The sequence below is a fragment of the Aotus nancymaae genome, unplaced genomic scaffold (assembly GCF_030222135.1).
Source record: "Aotus nancymaae isolate 86718 unplaced genomic scaffold, 86718_ANA_hifiasm-v0.15.2.pri h1tg000051l, whole genome shotgun sequence".
NCBI classification, from domain to species: Eukaryota; Metazoa; Chordata; class Mammalia; order Primates; family Aotidae; genus Aotus; species Aotus nancymaae.
In genome coordinates, this window is record NW_026988465.1 from 10,307,450 (window position 1) to 10,323,667 (window position 16,218).

At 46.2% G+C, this 16,218-nt stretch overlaps 1 protein-coding gene across 1 annotated transcript in view; it reads left to right on the plus strand.

Annotated features, from left to right (window-relative positions):
- Nucleotides 1-997: 997 nt before the first annotated feature.
- Nucleotides 998-16,218, plus strand: part of GFOD1 (Gfo/Idh/MocA-like oxidoreductase domain containing 1) — a 125,329-nt gene continuing 110,108 nt past the window's right edge. The window contains exon 1 of the mRNA XM_012476586.3: nt 998-1,355. Coding sequence (XP_012332009.1) covers nt 1,103-1,355 — 253 coding nt within the window. The 5' untranslated portion in view covers nt 998-1,102. The remainder of the gene's footprint in view (nt 1,356-16,218) is intronic.

Consider the following 16,218-nt stretch of genomic DNA (forward strand, 5'->3'; position numbering starts at 1 on the left):
TGTTCACACTTCGCCGGGTCCCCTCACCTCCCCCAGGCCAAGGCGCCCACTGTTCCTTCCAAGGGACAAGCGACTAACCTCTTAGGGCGCGCCCTGCCTCGACAGATATTTGCTTGCTTGGGGCGTGGTTTGGAGTGAAGCAGGGAGGAGAAGGAGATAGTGAGGGCAAAGAAAGGGAAGAAGCGGAGGGGCAGGAGGCGAGCGAGGCGGGGCCGGGGAGGAGCCGGGCTGGGCTCTCGGGGCACCGGCGCAGCGCGCACCCGGAGCTGGCGGCGGCGGGGGCGGGGGCGGCGCGCGGCGGCCAATGGCGCGCGGCGCTACGGCGAGGGCGGTGCAGGAACACCGGCCGCTGACAGCCAAACTCGCCAACTCCGCCCTAGTCCCCGCGGGATCCCGGAGCCCGAGCCGGCCTGGGGCCGAGGCCGCTCGAGCCGCGCGGCGAGCGAACATGGCAGCAGTATGAGGAGGCTGGCGCCGGCTCGTGGCCGCCGCTGCCGCGCTGCAGCTCGGGACCCCCGTCCGGCGCGCTCCGGGCCGCATCCTTAGCCGGCCTCCTGGCGGCCGCGGGATTATTTCATTCTGAGCGGAGGGCGGGGGAGAAAGGAGACTCCCCAGCGGAGCGGGTCCGTGCTCTGGCAGGGTGTAGACTGTGTGTGCGACTCGCCGGCTGCGCAATCGACGCGGGAGAGAGCCGGTCCCGGGCTGCGGCGGTGCGGCCGCGGGGATGAGCTGGCCATGGAGCGGCCTTGGCGGGGCGCAAGCAGCGGGCTGGCGCTGCGGCGGGAGAGCCGCCTGAGCCGGGGCTCCGAGAAGCTTCGAAGCCTGCGGCGCCCTGAGGGGGTTCCTGCCGCCGCCTCCGGGAAGGACGCGAGCCCCGCGTGGCGGACACTGCCGCAATCACCGTACTGAGGCTCCCGGAGCTTGCTCCGCCAGCAGCTCGGTGCGCTCTGGGCACCTGGGAGCCTTGCCCGGTGCACGGCGGCTGGCGCACAGCGGCTAGGTTGGCTGCAGGAGCCGGGTGCAGGACTGGCTAGAGGTGGGTGTGTGCGCCTGTTGGACTGGAGATCCGAGTAGAAGCAGAACCAGGCGGCTCTGAGCAGCCATGCTTCCCGGGGTGGGCGTGTTCGGCACCAGCCTCACGGCCCGTGTCATCATCCCGCTGTTAAAAGACGAGGGCTTCGCGGTGAAGGCGCTGTGGGGCCGCACGCAGGAAGAAGCGGAGGAGCTGGCCAAGGAGATGAGTGTCCCCTTCTACACGAGCCGCATTGACGAGGTGCTGCTGCATCAGGACGTGGACTTGGTGTGCATTAACCTGCCGCCGCCCCTCACCAGACAGATCGCTGTCAAAACCCTGGGTAAGCGACCTCTACCCCGTGCCCCCCGTCCCACCCCCGCCCTTTAACCTTCTCTGGGTTCCTTCCCTGCTACCTTTCCCTATCCACATCCCAGAAGCTTACCCTGCATCTACGCTGCCCCTGGGATCTGAAATCCCAGATCCGACTCAGCGCTCCCTCCTTCCTCTCCCTGGCCTTCCCCACCTTTTCGCTTCCCTTCTCCCTCCTGGCACCATTTGGACGCATTTCCCCACGTGTGTGGCGTGCGCGCTGGAGGAGGCGTGTGTTCTGGGGATCCGAACCACGAAGATCAGATGCCGATAACAGGGAATGGGGGTGCTCCGCGAGAAGAGGAAACTTAGTCCTCAGCTGTGTGTGTGTGTGTGTGTGTGTGTGTGTGTGTGTGTGTGTGTGTGTGTGCGCGCGCGCGCGCGCCCCTGGGAGAGGCGAGTGCGCGCCTAGAAACGCCTGAATAAAGGGCCGCACACGTGTCTCGGGTTTTCTTGGATGTGATAGAGGACCTGCCCTTCAGCAGCTGTGGCGCCCTGCTAGGGTCGTTTGTTTCTTTCTGCTGTGAGTTAGTTTAGCGTGAGATTGGAGATGCGACCATCAGCTGAAATCATTTCGTTTGCGCTGGAGGCAAGGATGGTGGGAGTGGTTGGATGGGGGAGCTGTATTAGAATGTTTTCAGAGGCGTCATAGGTTAGTAAAGACTGATTTGGTAAAACCAGAGAGTTTTAACTTTTGACTGCAGCCTCCTGGGAAATGTCTTCTGCCCCAATTTAGAGGAGTAGATTTTAAATTGTTAGTGGGGTGGGCGAGTCACTTCAGAGGCATGGATGCTTTGCATCAGAAAAAGCCCCCCTAGTTGTCTTCAGGAATAGTTTCTGAAGGCACAGTTGATCCACGGGCTGGAGATGCGTTCAAGGTGCCTCATCATCCAGTCCCTGCTCCTCTGAACTCCCAGGCAGTCTGAACAATCTTTGAGGACAGAGTATCAGCCTATGCCCAGGGAAAAGAGAAGGGCATATTTTGTTCATCATTAGTTCTTACGCATAACCTAAAACAATCCCAGGAAGATTGCTTGATCTTACAATTCCAAGAAAATTAGCAGCTCATCTTTGAAAGTTCAAGTTTCTATTGGTCAGGAAAAACACAAAGCTCGTAACAAGAACAAAGCTTATAACCAGACGCAGCATATAGTAGAACAGATTAGAAGGGAAGAACCTGGAAGGAGCAGAGACAACATCCAGAAACCAACCGGAAGTTATGTAGTCTTGGAAAGACTGTTTTATTTTTAAAAAATAGGTGTGGATTCTGGGTAGGTGAAATAATACGTGTGTTTTATTTCTATCTTCAAAGAGCTATGAACAGAATGTAGAAACTCTTTCTCCATAGAAAGGGATTTTTTATCAGGCTATTTGACTATTGACTCAGAGGTGATATCTGATAGAATTCCTAAGGAGGCTGCCCACATTGTCAGTTAATTTTATTAAGTCTCTGGCCTTTGTGGCCTGTTTCTGTGGCCTTGAATTGAATGCCATTGAGTCTGGCCAATATTTATTTTCTGTTTGATGGAACGGATATGTTGGGTGGCTAACTCCCTTGTTTATATTGACTCTTTGCATATCAAATATTTTATAACCATCTTATGGTATAATTGATTCTATTAGTGCAATTTGTACAAAACTGGTCCCTCATGAGCCCTGCCTATACTGGAGAGCTTAGGACTGGTCATATCAGAAAGACCATGTTGTAACATGGTTTCTCCACCACAGAGATGGTGGTTTCTGTCCTAGGTTCAGACCCACAGAGCAAACTTAGAGCAGAAGGGTGGCAATTTGGGGAAGAAGGATGACCTTGTTTTCTGGCTGTCTCTGGTATCTTGGCCAGGAAAATATTTGGGGGCTCTGATTTCAAGAGATGTGACCCCAATTAGACATTTCTGGATACTTCTTCTGTTCTTATTTTTCAAATATCCCTGTGACTTTTATTTCATTAACAAGACATGTCTGTTACTTCTTCAAAACCAACGTTAAGAGGCATAATAGACCTAGTTTAACAATGGCGATGACAGAATAGGGTTTTGTTCATGTTTTTATGGTAGGTTTTGAGTTCCTTTCTTTTTTCTTTTTTTAACTCCCTCTTTTGCAGGGTGCCCCTGCGAGGGCACAGTGGGGTGGTCATCTTGGTTTATTATGCATTCACTGTTGAAGGTTCAACACACACAACACAGGAAGTCAAAAACCCCAAACAGTTATCAGCCTGGTCTGGCTGTTAGGAGTGTATAGATACGAGTGTTTGCCTGAATTGACTCGTCTTGGTAAAGTCCTGGACTTTGAGTTGCTTGCCCAGTGATGGTGACAGGTCTGTGGCCCTCGATCCACACTCATAACTGGTCACAGGCCTGTCAAAGTAAGGGACCGGTCTAGGGACCACAGTGAAATGAAACTTCAGATCAACTGAATCACACATGTCCTCCTTTAATTTTTAAAAATTTCCTCGAAATCTCTACCTTAGTGAGTGAAGCATTCCTCTGTTATAGAGACAGTTCTACCAAGTACACTTCCTACGCTGTCCAAGGCTGTCTCTTATTAAGTACGTATTGTGTGCCAGGCAGCGTGGTAAGTGCTGTGTATAAAGCATTTCATTTCATGACTAAAATAATCCTCTAAGGTAGATAGTAGCCCCATTTCACAAATGAAGCAGCTGAGATTCAGAGACCTGAGTCACATTGCTCCTGGACCTACAGCTAGAGATTTGAACCCACCACTCTACTTCCCCCAGAGTAATTTCTTCCTCTTCCCTCAGCTATACTGGCTCCACTTCATAGATCATGGCAGCCGAGGCAAGACTGTTGGGGTTGTCCTTTATTCCTTTTTCATCTTAGCCCTGGAATTAGTTCCCAAACCTGGTTGATAACATCTGAAAGTCTCTGTCTGTTCCTCATAAAAGTCAGGTCCTGGCCGGGCACTGTGGCTCATGCCTGTAATCCCAGCACTTTGGGAGGCCGAGGTGGGTGGATCACCTGACCAATATGGTGAAACCCCATCTCTACTAAAAATACAAAAATTAGCTGGGTGTGGTGGCGGGCATCTGTAGTCCCAGCTACTTAGGAAGCTGAGACAGGAGTATTGCTTGAACCTGGGAGGTGGAGGTTGCAGTGAACCGAGATCATGCCACTGCACTCCAGCCTGGGTGACAGAGCAAGACTCTGTCTCAAAAAAAAAAAAAAAAAAAAACACACACAGTGAGTTCCTTACGTAGTTTCTGAATTAGGTTCCAGTCTATCCCACCCAGCCCTTCCTCCAGCCACCATCCACGCTGCTGCCAGGTATGCTGGAGTGCTAGAGACCTGGATGTGTCATCATTTCCCCTTTCAGGAAAAGCCTCAGCTGATTGGCATGACATGCCCAGCCTCACATCCTGAAAAAGTGAGCCCAGCCTCAGGTCCTGGCAGCCATTCCTGAACCCATGGGCTTCAGCGAGCCCACACTGCTGGGGTTTCCTTGAATGGACCCTGTCGGTGCACATGTCCAGGCCTCTGTCAGGAACACCCTGCTCCCTTGAGGTCTCCATCCGTGCTCGTTCGCCCTTCAAGACTCAACCCACGTGTTACCGCTTCTTCTCCCTCAAACCCCCACACCCTACCTACCCTTCTGTTGTCTCAGCACAGTGTGCCCCCATCTTGCCTAGTACCTATTTTAAGGCGTTCATTTAAAATTTAAATTTTATTTAGTTATTTTGAATTGACTGTATATTCACATGGTACAAATATCTCAGTCTCCTGACCTCGTGATCTGCCTGCTTCGGTCTCACAAAGTGCTGCGATTATAGGCGTTAGTCACCATGCCCAGCCCACAAATTTCAATGCTATAAAAGTACACAGTGAAGACTGAATGTCCCCCAGGCCCTGTCTTTGGACAGGAGACAATCATTATTACCAGTTGTTTATGTTTCCCATTCGAGATTTTTCAAGGTATATCCTGGCAAGGATATGTGCGGGAGTTTAATCTAATTTTATGTTATTTTTTGAGATGGAGCCTCACTGTGTTGCCCAGGCTGGAGTGCAATGGCACGATCTTAGCTCACTGCAACCTCCACCTCCCAGGTTCAAGTGATTCTCCTGCTTCAGCCTCCCCAGTAGCTGGGATTACAGGTGTGTGCTACCGCGCCCAACTAATTTTTGTATTTTTTTAGTAGAGATGGGGTTTGGCCATGTTGGCCAGACTGGTCTCAAACTCCGACCTCAGGTGATCTGCCTGCCTTGGCTTCCCAAAGTGCTGGGATTACAAGTGTAAGCCACTGCGCCCGGCCTGTGTGGGAATTTTAAAAACCTTTTACACAGTTGGTAGCATGCCATTCACTCTTATGGACCTTGCTTATGTCATGCAACAATATTAGCTTGAAAATTTATATGTGTTAAAATTTAAATATTTTATTTTGAAATATATTTTGAAAATATATTATTAAATGTATTACATTTATTACATAAATTTAATATATTAATATAGTCAACATTAAGCAATAAAATATTAATATAAATTAATTATATTTAATAGTTAACATGCATTAAATTTATATATATTTTGTAGCTTTACATATACAGTATACACATATACATGTTTGTATATATACATATACCTATATTAACATATTTATACGCATGTATGCACGTTTTAATATATATTATATATAACATATAATATATACATATATTTTATGTAAACACAAAGATATGAAACTCAGAATGTGAAAGTACTATTGTTCCTATTTCTGGCTACACCGTATTTCATTGCATGGATACATCAAAATTTATTTAAGCAGTTCGCTGTTACTCAACATTTAGGTTGTTTTCCATTTTTGCATATACAACCATGTAATGAATAATCCTGAGCATGTGTCATTTTGCACACACGCCAGTCTGTTTGTAGGATAGATGTATAAATTGCTGGTCAGAGAGTATGTGCTGATTACATTTAACAAAGATATTGCCTAATTAACTGGCACCTGAGATGACACTGTATTTTGGTCAATTTCCTTGTGTGCCTCTCCCAGCAAGCCTTCTGACCGCTGGGATGCAGGCAAGGCAAAGAAGCCTCACCTTTGTGTCCTGAGCAGCGTGGGGCTCCTGGCCAGCACACTCTCCACTTTCAGTGGCTCCCATGGTACCTGGAATAACATCCAAGCTCCTTACCGGGACTTTCTTGGCCTGGAATGGCCCTGCCTTGTCCATCACTCCCACTTCTTGGTTGGCTTCACACACTCCTGGACTCTCTATTCCGGCCACTTGACCTCTTTTCTGTTCCTCACATGCCAGTCTCTTTCCTGACTCTGGGCTTTTTTACCAACTCATCCCGTTTGGAATGGCTAACTCATTCTCTCAAGTCTCAGCTTACCTGTTACTTTGGGAGAGAAGCCTTCCCGGATTCTCCCCTTCCAATTAAAATGTTCTCCCCCAACCCCAGTCCTGCCTCCGTCATCCTCTCTCCCTTCCTGGTAACACTCTTCACAGTGTGTGATGATCTTCAGTTGCTTGGTCGTTTTCTTGCTTGCTGTTTGTCTCCCTGGCTGGAATGTGAGTTATTTGAGGGTAGGACCCTTGTCTGCTTGGTTCACCAGGGTACCCTTATCTCCCTTAGGCCGTGGCAGACACTTAGTCACCTAGTAGACACACTATAAATATTTATTGAATGACAAATGAATGCATTTTCATTGAATACATGCATGCCTGGGGGAAGGCAAAAGGTTCTAAATAGAACTAACATGTAGTATTCTTATCCTTCTGTGTGCAGTAGCTGAATGCCTCTCAAACTTTAATGTGTGGTTATATCACCTGGGGAATCTCATCAAAAAACAGATTCCAAATCAGGCGCAGTGGCTTACGCCTATAATCCCAGCACTTTGGGAGACTGAGGCAGGAGGATTGCTTGAGCCCAGGACTTCGAGATCAGCCTGGGCAACATAGTGAAATCCTGTCTCTAGCCAGGCATGGTGGTGCATGCCTGTAGTCCCAGCTACTTGAGAGACTGAGGTGGGAGGATCACCTGAGCCCCAGAGGTCAAGGCTGCAGTGAGCAGATATCTAACCACTGCACTCCCGTCTGGGTGACAGAGTGAGACCCTGTCTCAAAATAAAATAAAATAAAATAAAAAACAGTTTCCTAGGTGGGACCTAAGATTCAGAATTTCTATCCAGTCCTCAGGCAGTGTGGATACTGGGACAGTCAGACACTAGAGATGAGATGGCTCTCTTTCTTTGGGAACAGAAGACATCCCCTGCTGTGAATAATTAATCTGGCTGGGGAACTGTGCTAAAATACCTGTTGCCTTGTGTGAAATGTGATGACATCTGTCTTCGTGATCCCTGTATTTGGAGACAGCAGCGCGGACTCTCTTGGTGAAGCTTCTCCATGGGAGTGCAAGGCTCCTTTGGGTGGTGAGTAAGGCCACAGGGTTCCCTTGAGCTTTGATCTTGCTGCACACTGATCTTGTCCCAGCTCGTTTGGCATCATGAGCTGAGGACCTGGAGCAATTGCCCCTTTTCTGTCCTTCTTCTTGGTGTCAGCAGTTGCTTCATGTTGAGGAAGGCTGCTAGGAACAGAGGTGAGGGAGCGGGGAGGAAATGGGGTTGAGAGAGGACTTTGGTGGCCAGCGTTGCCGCACCAGCAGAAATACGGCTGCAGATAATGCTCACGGTGCACTCGGACTTGACAGCAGCCATTCTGACATCCTAGCAAACCCTGCATTTCCAGTTCTTGCTTCAGGTCTCCTCTGGATCTATTCCCGTCTCCACACTGTGTGAAAAAGGTGATTGCGTTTTTCTCTTTGGGTTCCTGCCCCTGAGCACTGAGTGAAATGATTTTTGGTCTATCAATTTGTTGTAGAGCCGAGGAAGCCCTTGGGCATTATGTAAATGAAAGAAATTACTCTATTTATTGTTAGGAAAAGTCAAGCATCACCAATCTCATTTCATCTAACTGAAATTAGGTGCAGTTGAATGATTATTTTGTTGATGATATCTGGCTTTGATAATGTGCAATTCTGCAGAAGTTTCCATTGGAGTGAGAAGAAGCTAAATGAAGAAGTTGGACATTTTGATACCTGAAGCTGGGGAAGAAAAACAACAGAAAGTGGAAGTCAGTAGCACGTTTTAAGGGTTTCACCAAGAATGAAATGCACAGGCAGTTAGTTATATATTTGATTCAGGGCCATCATGGCTCAGTAAAAGGCATCATGATATGAGATGTTGTGCTTCATAACACTCATCAATGAAAGTAAAGGTTGACAGGTTACTACTGTGTGATTTTGGGAGTCGTACCCATCCTTTCTAACCCTCAGTTTTCTTACCAATAACACATAGTTAATACTATCTTAAAGGGTTGGTGTGATAATTAAAATAAGAGGGAGAATGTAAAGAGCTGTCCTGTGGCTGCCCTCAGCTATCTGCATCAAGCTCAATAAATAAACAGTAGTTTTTACTTTGCCCTAATGAAATCAGTTCTTTTTTCTAAAAATTAAAAATTTTTAAGTGAGTAGTTCTTTAGCTTCTTCCAAATGGTGCTTTTGAAGATTTTTAAAAAATATTTTCTGCAGAGATGATTCCCTCCTGCAAGACTCAGAGAATACATTTAATTTTTTTATTTTCTATTTGTAGAGAGATTTTGTAAAAGTCTTCCAAATGGTACTTTTGAAGATTTTTAAAAAATATTTTCTGCAGAGGTGATTCCCTCCTGCAAGACTCAGAGAATACATTTAATTTTTTAATTTTTTATTTGTAAAGCTAAGCCAAGCTTCAGGTGTCATATTTGCTGTGAATCCAGTACTTGTTTCACAGCTACATGATCACTCAAAGGTATTGATGGGGCTACGAAGAGCTCACCATGCTGCTGTGGAGATTTACTATCCCTTGCAATGAGGATGTTTAGGGGGATCCCACATGACATAGGAACAGGGCTGCAGCAGGGCATCAGTAGATACCCAGAAAGCAGAAACTCTCTGCATTTTATTCTGCTTCTCTCCACGTGTCTGCTTCCTCATCCATCCCTCTCTACACCTGCTTTCTCTGCTATACAGACTCATGTGGTAGGTGAAAAATTGTCCACACGCAGTTCCCAAATATGAACATGACCGGTTCAGCCACCTGAGAGGTGCAGCCCTGCCCCCGTGCCCAGCTCTCCCTGCTTGTACCAGGTGCTTTCTCCTGGCTCAGTCTTTCATGTGGTTACCCACGGTATGGGGGATACATCGCAAAATGCTGCCGAGACCACCCTGCTGGAAGGGTGGAGGGATTGTTAAGAGCAGTCATTTTGATCTGGGGTGCACTCTCCAAAAAAAGTGCTGATTCTAAGAATATAGACAGTGGAAGTTATTACAAATACAGACATTTTGGCTGGGCGTAGTGGCTCATGCCTGTAATCCCAGCACTTTGGGAGGCTGAGGTGGGTGGATCACCTGAGGTCAGGAGTTGGAGACTAGCCTGGCCAACATGGTAAAACCCCAGCTCTACTAAAAATACAAAATTTAGCTGGGCATGGTGGTATGCACCTGTAATCCAGCTACTCTGGAGGCTGAGGGAGGAGAATCATTTGAACCCTGGAGGTGGAGTTTGCAGTGAGCCGAGATTGTGCCACTGCAATCCAGTCTGGGCAACAAGAGCGAAAAAACTCCGTCTCAAAACAAAACAAAACAAACAAATGTAGCATTTCTTGATTGTATAGGTAGGTTTTTTTCTTTTTTCTTTTCCGGTTTTTTTTTTTTTTTTTTTTGGTGAGATAGAGTCTCACTCTTGCCCAGGCTGGAGTGCAGTGGTATGATCTCAGCTCACTACAACCTCCACCACCCGGGTTCAAGCAGTTCTTGTGCCTCAGCCTCCCAAGTAGCTGGGATTACAGGCATGTGCCAACACACCTGGCTAATCTTTGTATTTTTGATAGAGATAATCTTTGTATTTTTGATAACATGGTCACCATGTTGGCTGGGGTGGTCTCAAATTCCTGACCTGAAGTGAGCTACCCACCTCAGCCTCCCAAAGTGTTGAGATTACAGGTGTGAGCCACCGTGCCTGGCCTGATTGTGTAGGTTCTTTATCTAGTTTGTGAAATACACATTTGGCATTTCACTGCTTTGATAATAACCATAGCAAAACAGTGAAAAATAATAGATGTGATAATCTATTAATACAACCTTGTTATTATTAAATTATTATTAACTTTAAGACATATATATTTTGAAGAGTATGATGGGAAAGTAGATAAACATGGCCAACTGCATGGAGTTCTACAGTCTTGGTAGTTTGCAAACCTTTACCAAGGGCCTCATGGGTAGCGTGGGTAGCAGGTCAGACGAGTGCCACAAGACATAGTCCCTTTCTGCTCAAGTACTGTCTTAGGGCCTTCAAGGAGTCAGGAAAAGATTGAGGGAGAAGGGTTTCTGCCTCCAGACTGCCTATGTACTGGAAACTGCAACATCAACTCTTCCCTGGGTCTCCAGCCTGCCTGTCTGCCTGCCTGCCCTGCACATTTCAGACTTGTCAACCCCACAATTGTGCAAGCCAATTCCTTAAAGCAAATCTCTCTATATTTGTGTGCACACACACACACCCTACTGGTTCTGTTTCTCTGGACAACCCTGACTAATACGGATTTTGCCTGGATCAAGGCCACCTGGCTAGACAAGCTGAGATGAGACACTTAGAAGAAGCGTCAGTGGAGAAACTGCTCTGGTTAGTTCAGCTGGTAGGTGTGGGCCCCTAGGATTGCCGCAGGCCTCTGAGCACTTGTCCTCAAAGCAGGAGACCTGGAAAACCAGTGTTCTTTTGGGTTCAGACTTGAACTAAGGAGAATGTTGGGAAAGAGCCTGTCACATTCACCGCTGAGCCACAGCAACACTTCACCTTGACCAGTTCTATACCCGTCTGCAGGTCTTTGACTTCTAGGGTTTGGGCAAATCTGAGATGCCTTGGGGTTTAGACTTTCTTGAGAATTGCTGATATCCTACTGTGGGGCATTAAAAAGTGCAGGAAAAATAACCTTACACTGAAATGTTATGATTTAAAATTTTTTTCCAGTTTCTAATTGTAATAGCCCTTACAGTATTAAGATATTTCTTTGATTAGCACAATGTCCTTAAACTGAAACTATAAAATTTTAAAGCTCCAATTTAAGTTGGTTTGTAGCTTTAACACTACTTTTGAAAAAATAGCTTCATTGAACTATGCATACCATAAAAGTCTCCATTCCTTTTATTTCACAGGATTCGCCCATTGTAAGTGATTCCATTATTTTTAGTAAATTTATATATCTAGAACATTTTCAACACACTAAAACGTTTCCTCATGCCAATTTGCAGTCAATCCTCACCCCCCACTTCTGGCTCCAGGTAACTACTAATCTTCTTTCTGTTTCTATAGCTTACCTTTCCTAGAACTTTCATATAAATGAAATCATGAAGTATGTAGTCATTTACGCTTGAGTTCTTTCACTTAGCATAATGTTTTTGATGTTCATCCCTGTTGTTGCAGGGATCGGTTCGTTTATTTTTCTTGCTGGGTGATATTCCATTGTGTGGATAGACCACATTTTGTTTATCCCTTCACCGTCTAGTGTTGAGTTGTGAATAATGCTGCTGGGGACATTTGCATATAAATCTTTGTGGAGCCACATTTTCATTTCTCTTGGATAAATACCTAGGACTGAAATTACTAAGTTGTATAGTGTGTATATATTTAACTTTTTAAGTACCAAACTATTTTCCAGAGTAGTGGTACCAGATTACATTCCTACCAGCAATGTAGGAGAGTTCTAATTTTCTGATATCATCACCAACATGTGGTATTGTCAGTCTTTTTTTTTTTTTTTTTTTTTTTTCCTGGCAACCTCCATTGCCCAGGCTGGAGTGCAGTGGCATGATCTCGGTTCATTACAACCTCCACCTCCTGGGTTCAAGTGTTTGTCATGCCTCAGCCTCCCAAGTAGCTGGGATTACAGGCATGTGCCACCATGCCCAGCTAATTTTTGCATTTTTGGTAGAGATGGGGTTTCACCATGTTGGCCAGGCTGATCTTGAACTCCTGACCTCAAGTGATCCACCTGCCTTGGCCTCCCAAAGTGCTGGGATTACAAGGGTGAGCCACCGTGCCTAGCCTTGTCAGTCTTTTTGATCATAGATAGCCATTATAGTTGGTATGTAGAGGTATCTTGGTAGGACGTGGATTTGCATTTTGTTAATAATAATTCATGATGTTGAACATTTTTTCATGTGTTTATTAGATGGTCACATTCTTTAATAAAATGACTATTCAAATCTCATACCCATTTTTTTTTTTTTTTTGAGACGGAGTTTCGCTCTTATTACCCAGGCTGCTGGAGTGCAATGGCGTGATCTCGGCTCCCCGCAACCTCCGCCTCCTGGGTTCAGGCAATTCTCTTGCCTCAGCCTCCTGAGTAGCTGGGATTACAGGCACGCACCACCATGCCCAGCTAATTTTTTGTATTTTTAGTAGAGACAGGGTTTCACCATGTTGACCAGGATGGTCTCGATCTCTTGACCTCGTGATCCACCCGCCTCGGCCTCCCAAAGTGCTGGGATTACAGGCGTAAGCCACCGCGCCCGGCCCTCATACCCATTTTTAAATTGGGTTGTTTGTCATTTATTGATTTGTAAGCATTGGCTTTGTGATTTTCTTATTTTGTTGAGGTACCAGACTTCACTTGGGGAAGGGGTAGAGTTTTTTATTTTAGTTTTCATATACTTCCTCTTATTTTTGATTTTGGAATTAGTACAACTAATTCTCCAACTCAAGTAAAGTTAGTTTTGCCAAGTAGTCGCTGAAATCGTTTATGGAGTAGAAGAGCAAGACTACCAGGTGAGGGGGTGCTGATGCCTGGGGCTCTGGTGCTGCCCTGGGCTATGAGAGTGCACTGAACCCTCTGCCAGTGGCATTTCTGACTTGAAGATTATCTTCCAGTAGGATTTTCTAACCACCTATTCTGCCCAGTGTCTGGAAGGTGTTTCTTTTTTTTCTATTTATTTTTAGTTAGTAAACGCCTTTTGAATCCCTGTAGTACTATGTTAGCTGTGGTGAGAAATGCTTTATAAAGTAAGACATGGTCTTTGTCCTTGAAAGAAGAGCATGTAGGCAAACACACAGCAATGCAATGAGATACATGACTAAGTGCAGAGTGAATGGTTACACTGCAATGCCAGGAAGAGTTTGCTTGAGGCAGTTGAGTAACCCCTCAAAAAACCATTACTGGATTAAAGGTTGATCCCCTGGGTAGCTTCCTAAAGCCAGTCTACAAAAGGCACTAAGGCAAAGGGGAAAAAATGGCAAAAATGTTTTACCAGGATCCTCCTCATAAGAAGTGTTGTGTGTTTGAGGCTGGGTGCGGTGGCTCACGCCTGTAATCCCAGCACTTTGGGAGGACGAGGCAGGTGGATCTCTTGAGATCAGGGGCTCAAAACCAGCCTGGCCAACATGGCCAAACCCCGTCTCTACCAAAAATACAAAACTTAGCCAGGCACGGTGGTGCATGCCTGTAGTCCCAGCTACTTGGAATGCTGCAGTGTGTGTGCTTTTGGAAGGCTGAGGCAGGAGAATCTCTTGAACCCTGAGACAGAGCCAGGCTCCATCTCAAAAAAAAAAAAAAAGTGTTGTGTATTTGAATGAGACACTTGCAGCATGAGGGGCCTGGAAGGGGTTTCCTCTAAGAGCTGGGGAATTATTGCTTCTAGTTTACTGCTGCACATTTGTTTTGCTGAGTGGGGAACTTGAGCTGCACATCAGAGATAAAATGCATGGGGCCAGTGAGGAAAGGCCATACTCATCCCGGGTTCCCTTCCCCTCTTTTGTGGGTCACTGAGAAGGTGGCACTGCAGATAGTGGATGCTGCCTGAAAGTTGAGGAAAGGGGCATTCCCGAGAGCTGAAAAAGTCCCAAAAGACCTTTTGAAAAAGGTGGGTTGGTCTTCAACTGGGCCCAGAAGAGGGGGTAGGATTTAAATAATTGACAAGGAAGACATGGGAGGCTCTATGATGTAAAGTCCTCCTCAAGGAACCACTGGTTCTGTGAGATGAACTGTATTGCTTGTAGTTGACCTCCTAGGGCAAAGTTAGAATGATTTAAGAATGTCTAAAATTCTACAAATATTCTTTATCAGCAGTAAGTGTTACTTGCATCTTTCTCTCCTTTCATATCTCAAATGATGACAGCCACAAATTACAGAGCTCTGGGGTCAGTCAAGGCAAACAGCTTGCTGGAGGGTTGGAAAAGACCCTGTTAAGATGAGCCCAAATGGCTGCCTCAGAGGGCGTGGGAAGAGCTGCAAAAATTGGTTCAGCTAGTAGTGCTGTCAAGACAGCTCTGTGTGTGGTGGAGTCAGGGGTATGCTATGGTTAACAGGGTCAGCTGAGGAGAGGATCCCTTGAAGGGTGCCCAGCCCCTAGTATGGTGCTTACATCGGATGGTAGTGGGAGCTCATATTCTCTTATACAGTTGAGCCCTGATGGTGCAAGGGTCAGGCCTGGCTGCAGTTATGATTTACTAGATGAGCAAGGATGCAGTAATCTCCTTGGAGAAGGACATTTGCATATGACATGTGGACATGCCTCTCCCATCTTTCATGGTGAGTGGGTCTACAAACTCTGGATTGGGGTCACTGGTGTCTCAAATCCCTTTCTCACCTCCCTTTCTCACCTCTCAGTGTTCAGAGGTGAGAGCTCATGGACATGATGATTGTGAGGCTCTGTCAGAGTAGTCTGTCATCTTGGGAGATGGTTTGAGGAAGTGCCACAGTGGTGGAACGAATAGTTAACTCTTGACGTGGGATCCAGAAGTCAGGCACAGAGCCTTCCAAAGTTACTGCTCTGACTAGTCTTTTAAAGATCCCCAGATGTGACAACAGTTGTCTATCTTCATTTTTCTATTTCAAAAGGAAAAGTTCCTTGGCTAACGTGATGTCATTCTGGTGAAAGTAAAGTGACACTCCTGAAGGCTTTTCTTGGTCAATGGAAAAGGCAGTTTGAAGAGGCTGTCCCATTAGACTGCAGAAAGCTGGAGGCACTGCAGAAATAAGTGTGTGGGCACTGCCTGGGGTTGAATCCTTGGCTGGCCATGTACTGTGTGGCTGTGGGCTCCTCACTTAACTCTTCGGAACCCCAGTTTCTTTATCTGTATAACAGGTATAATAAAAGTATCCATCTCAGAAGGTTGTTGACCTAAACAGGGCTTTGTTTAAAATGAAGACTCAATAAATATGAGAACCCTGCTTAATCAGACCCTCTTATAGTGAACTACTGACCATTTATGTTTTTCCTTAAACAAAGATGTATTGAGTGCCAGCTACATACCAGATACCCTCTGGGTCTGTGCTATGCAGTACCATAGCCATTAGCCACACATGGCTGCTTAAACTTATGTAAAACTAAATAAAATCAAAATTCAGTTTTGACGTGGTTTGGGTGTGTCCCCACTAAAATTTCAACTTGTATTTTCCAGAATTTTCATGTGTTGTGGGAGGGACCCAGGGGGAGGTAACTGAATCATGGGGGCTGGTCTTCCCTGTGCTATTCTTGTGATAGTGAATAAGTCTCACAAAATCTGATGGGTTTATCAGGGGTTTACGCTTTGGCTTCTTCCTCATTTTCTCTTGCCACCACCATGTAAGAAGTGCCTTTCACCTCCCACCGTGATTCTGAGGTTTCCCCAGCCATGTGGAACTATAAGTCCAATTAAACCTCTTTTTCTTCCCAGTCTCGGGTATGTTTTTATTAGCAGCATGAAAACAGACTAATACAAATTCCTCAGTTGTCCTAGCCACATTTTGAGCACTCAGATGCCACATGTGGCTGACTGGTGGCTACCATATTGGACCATGCAGCATAGA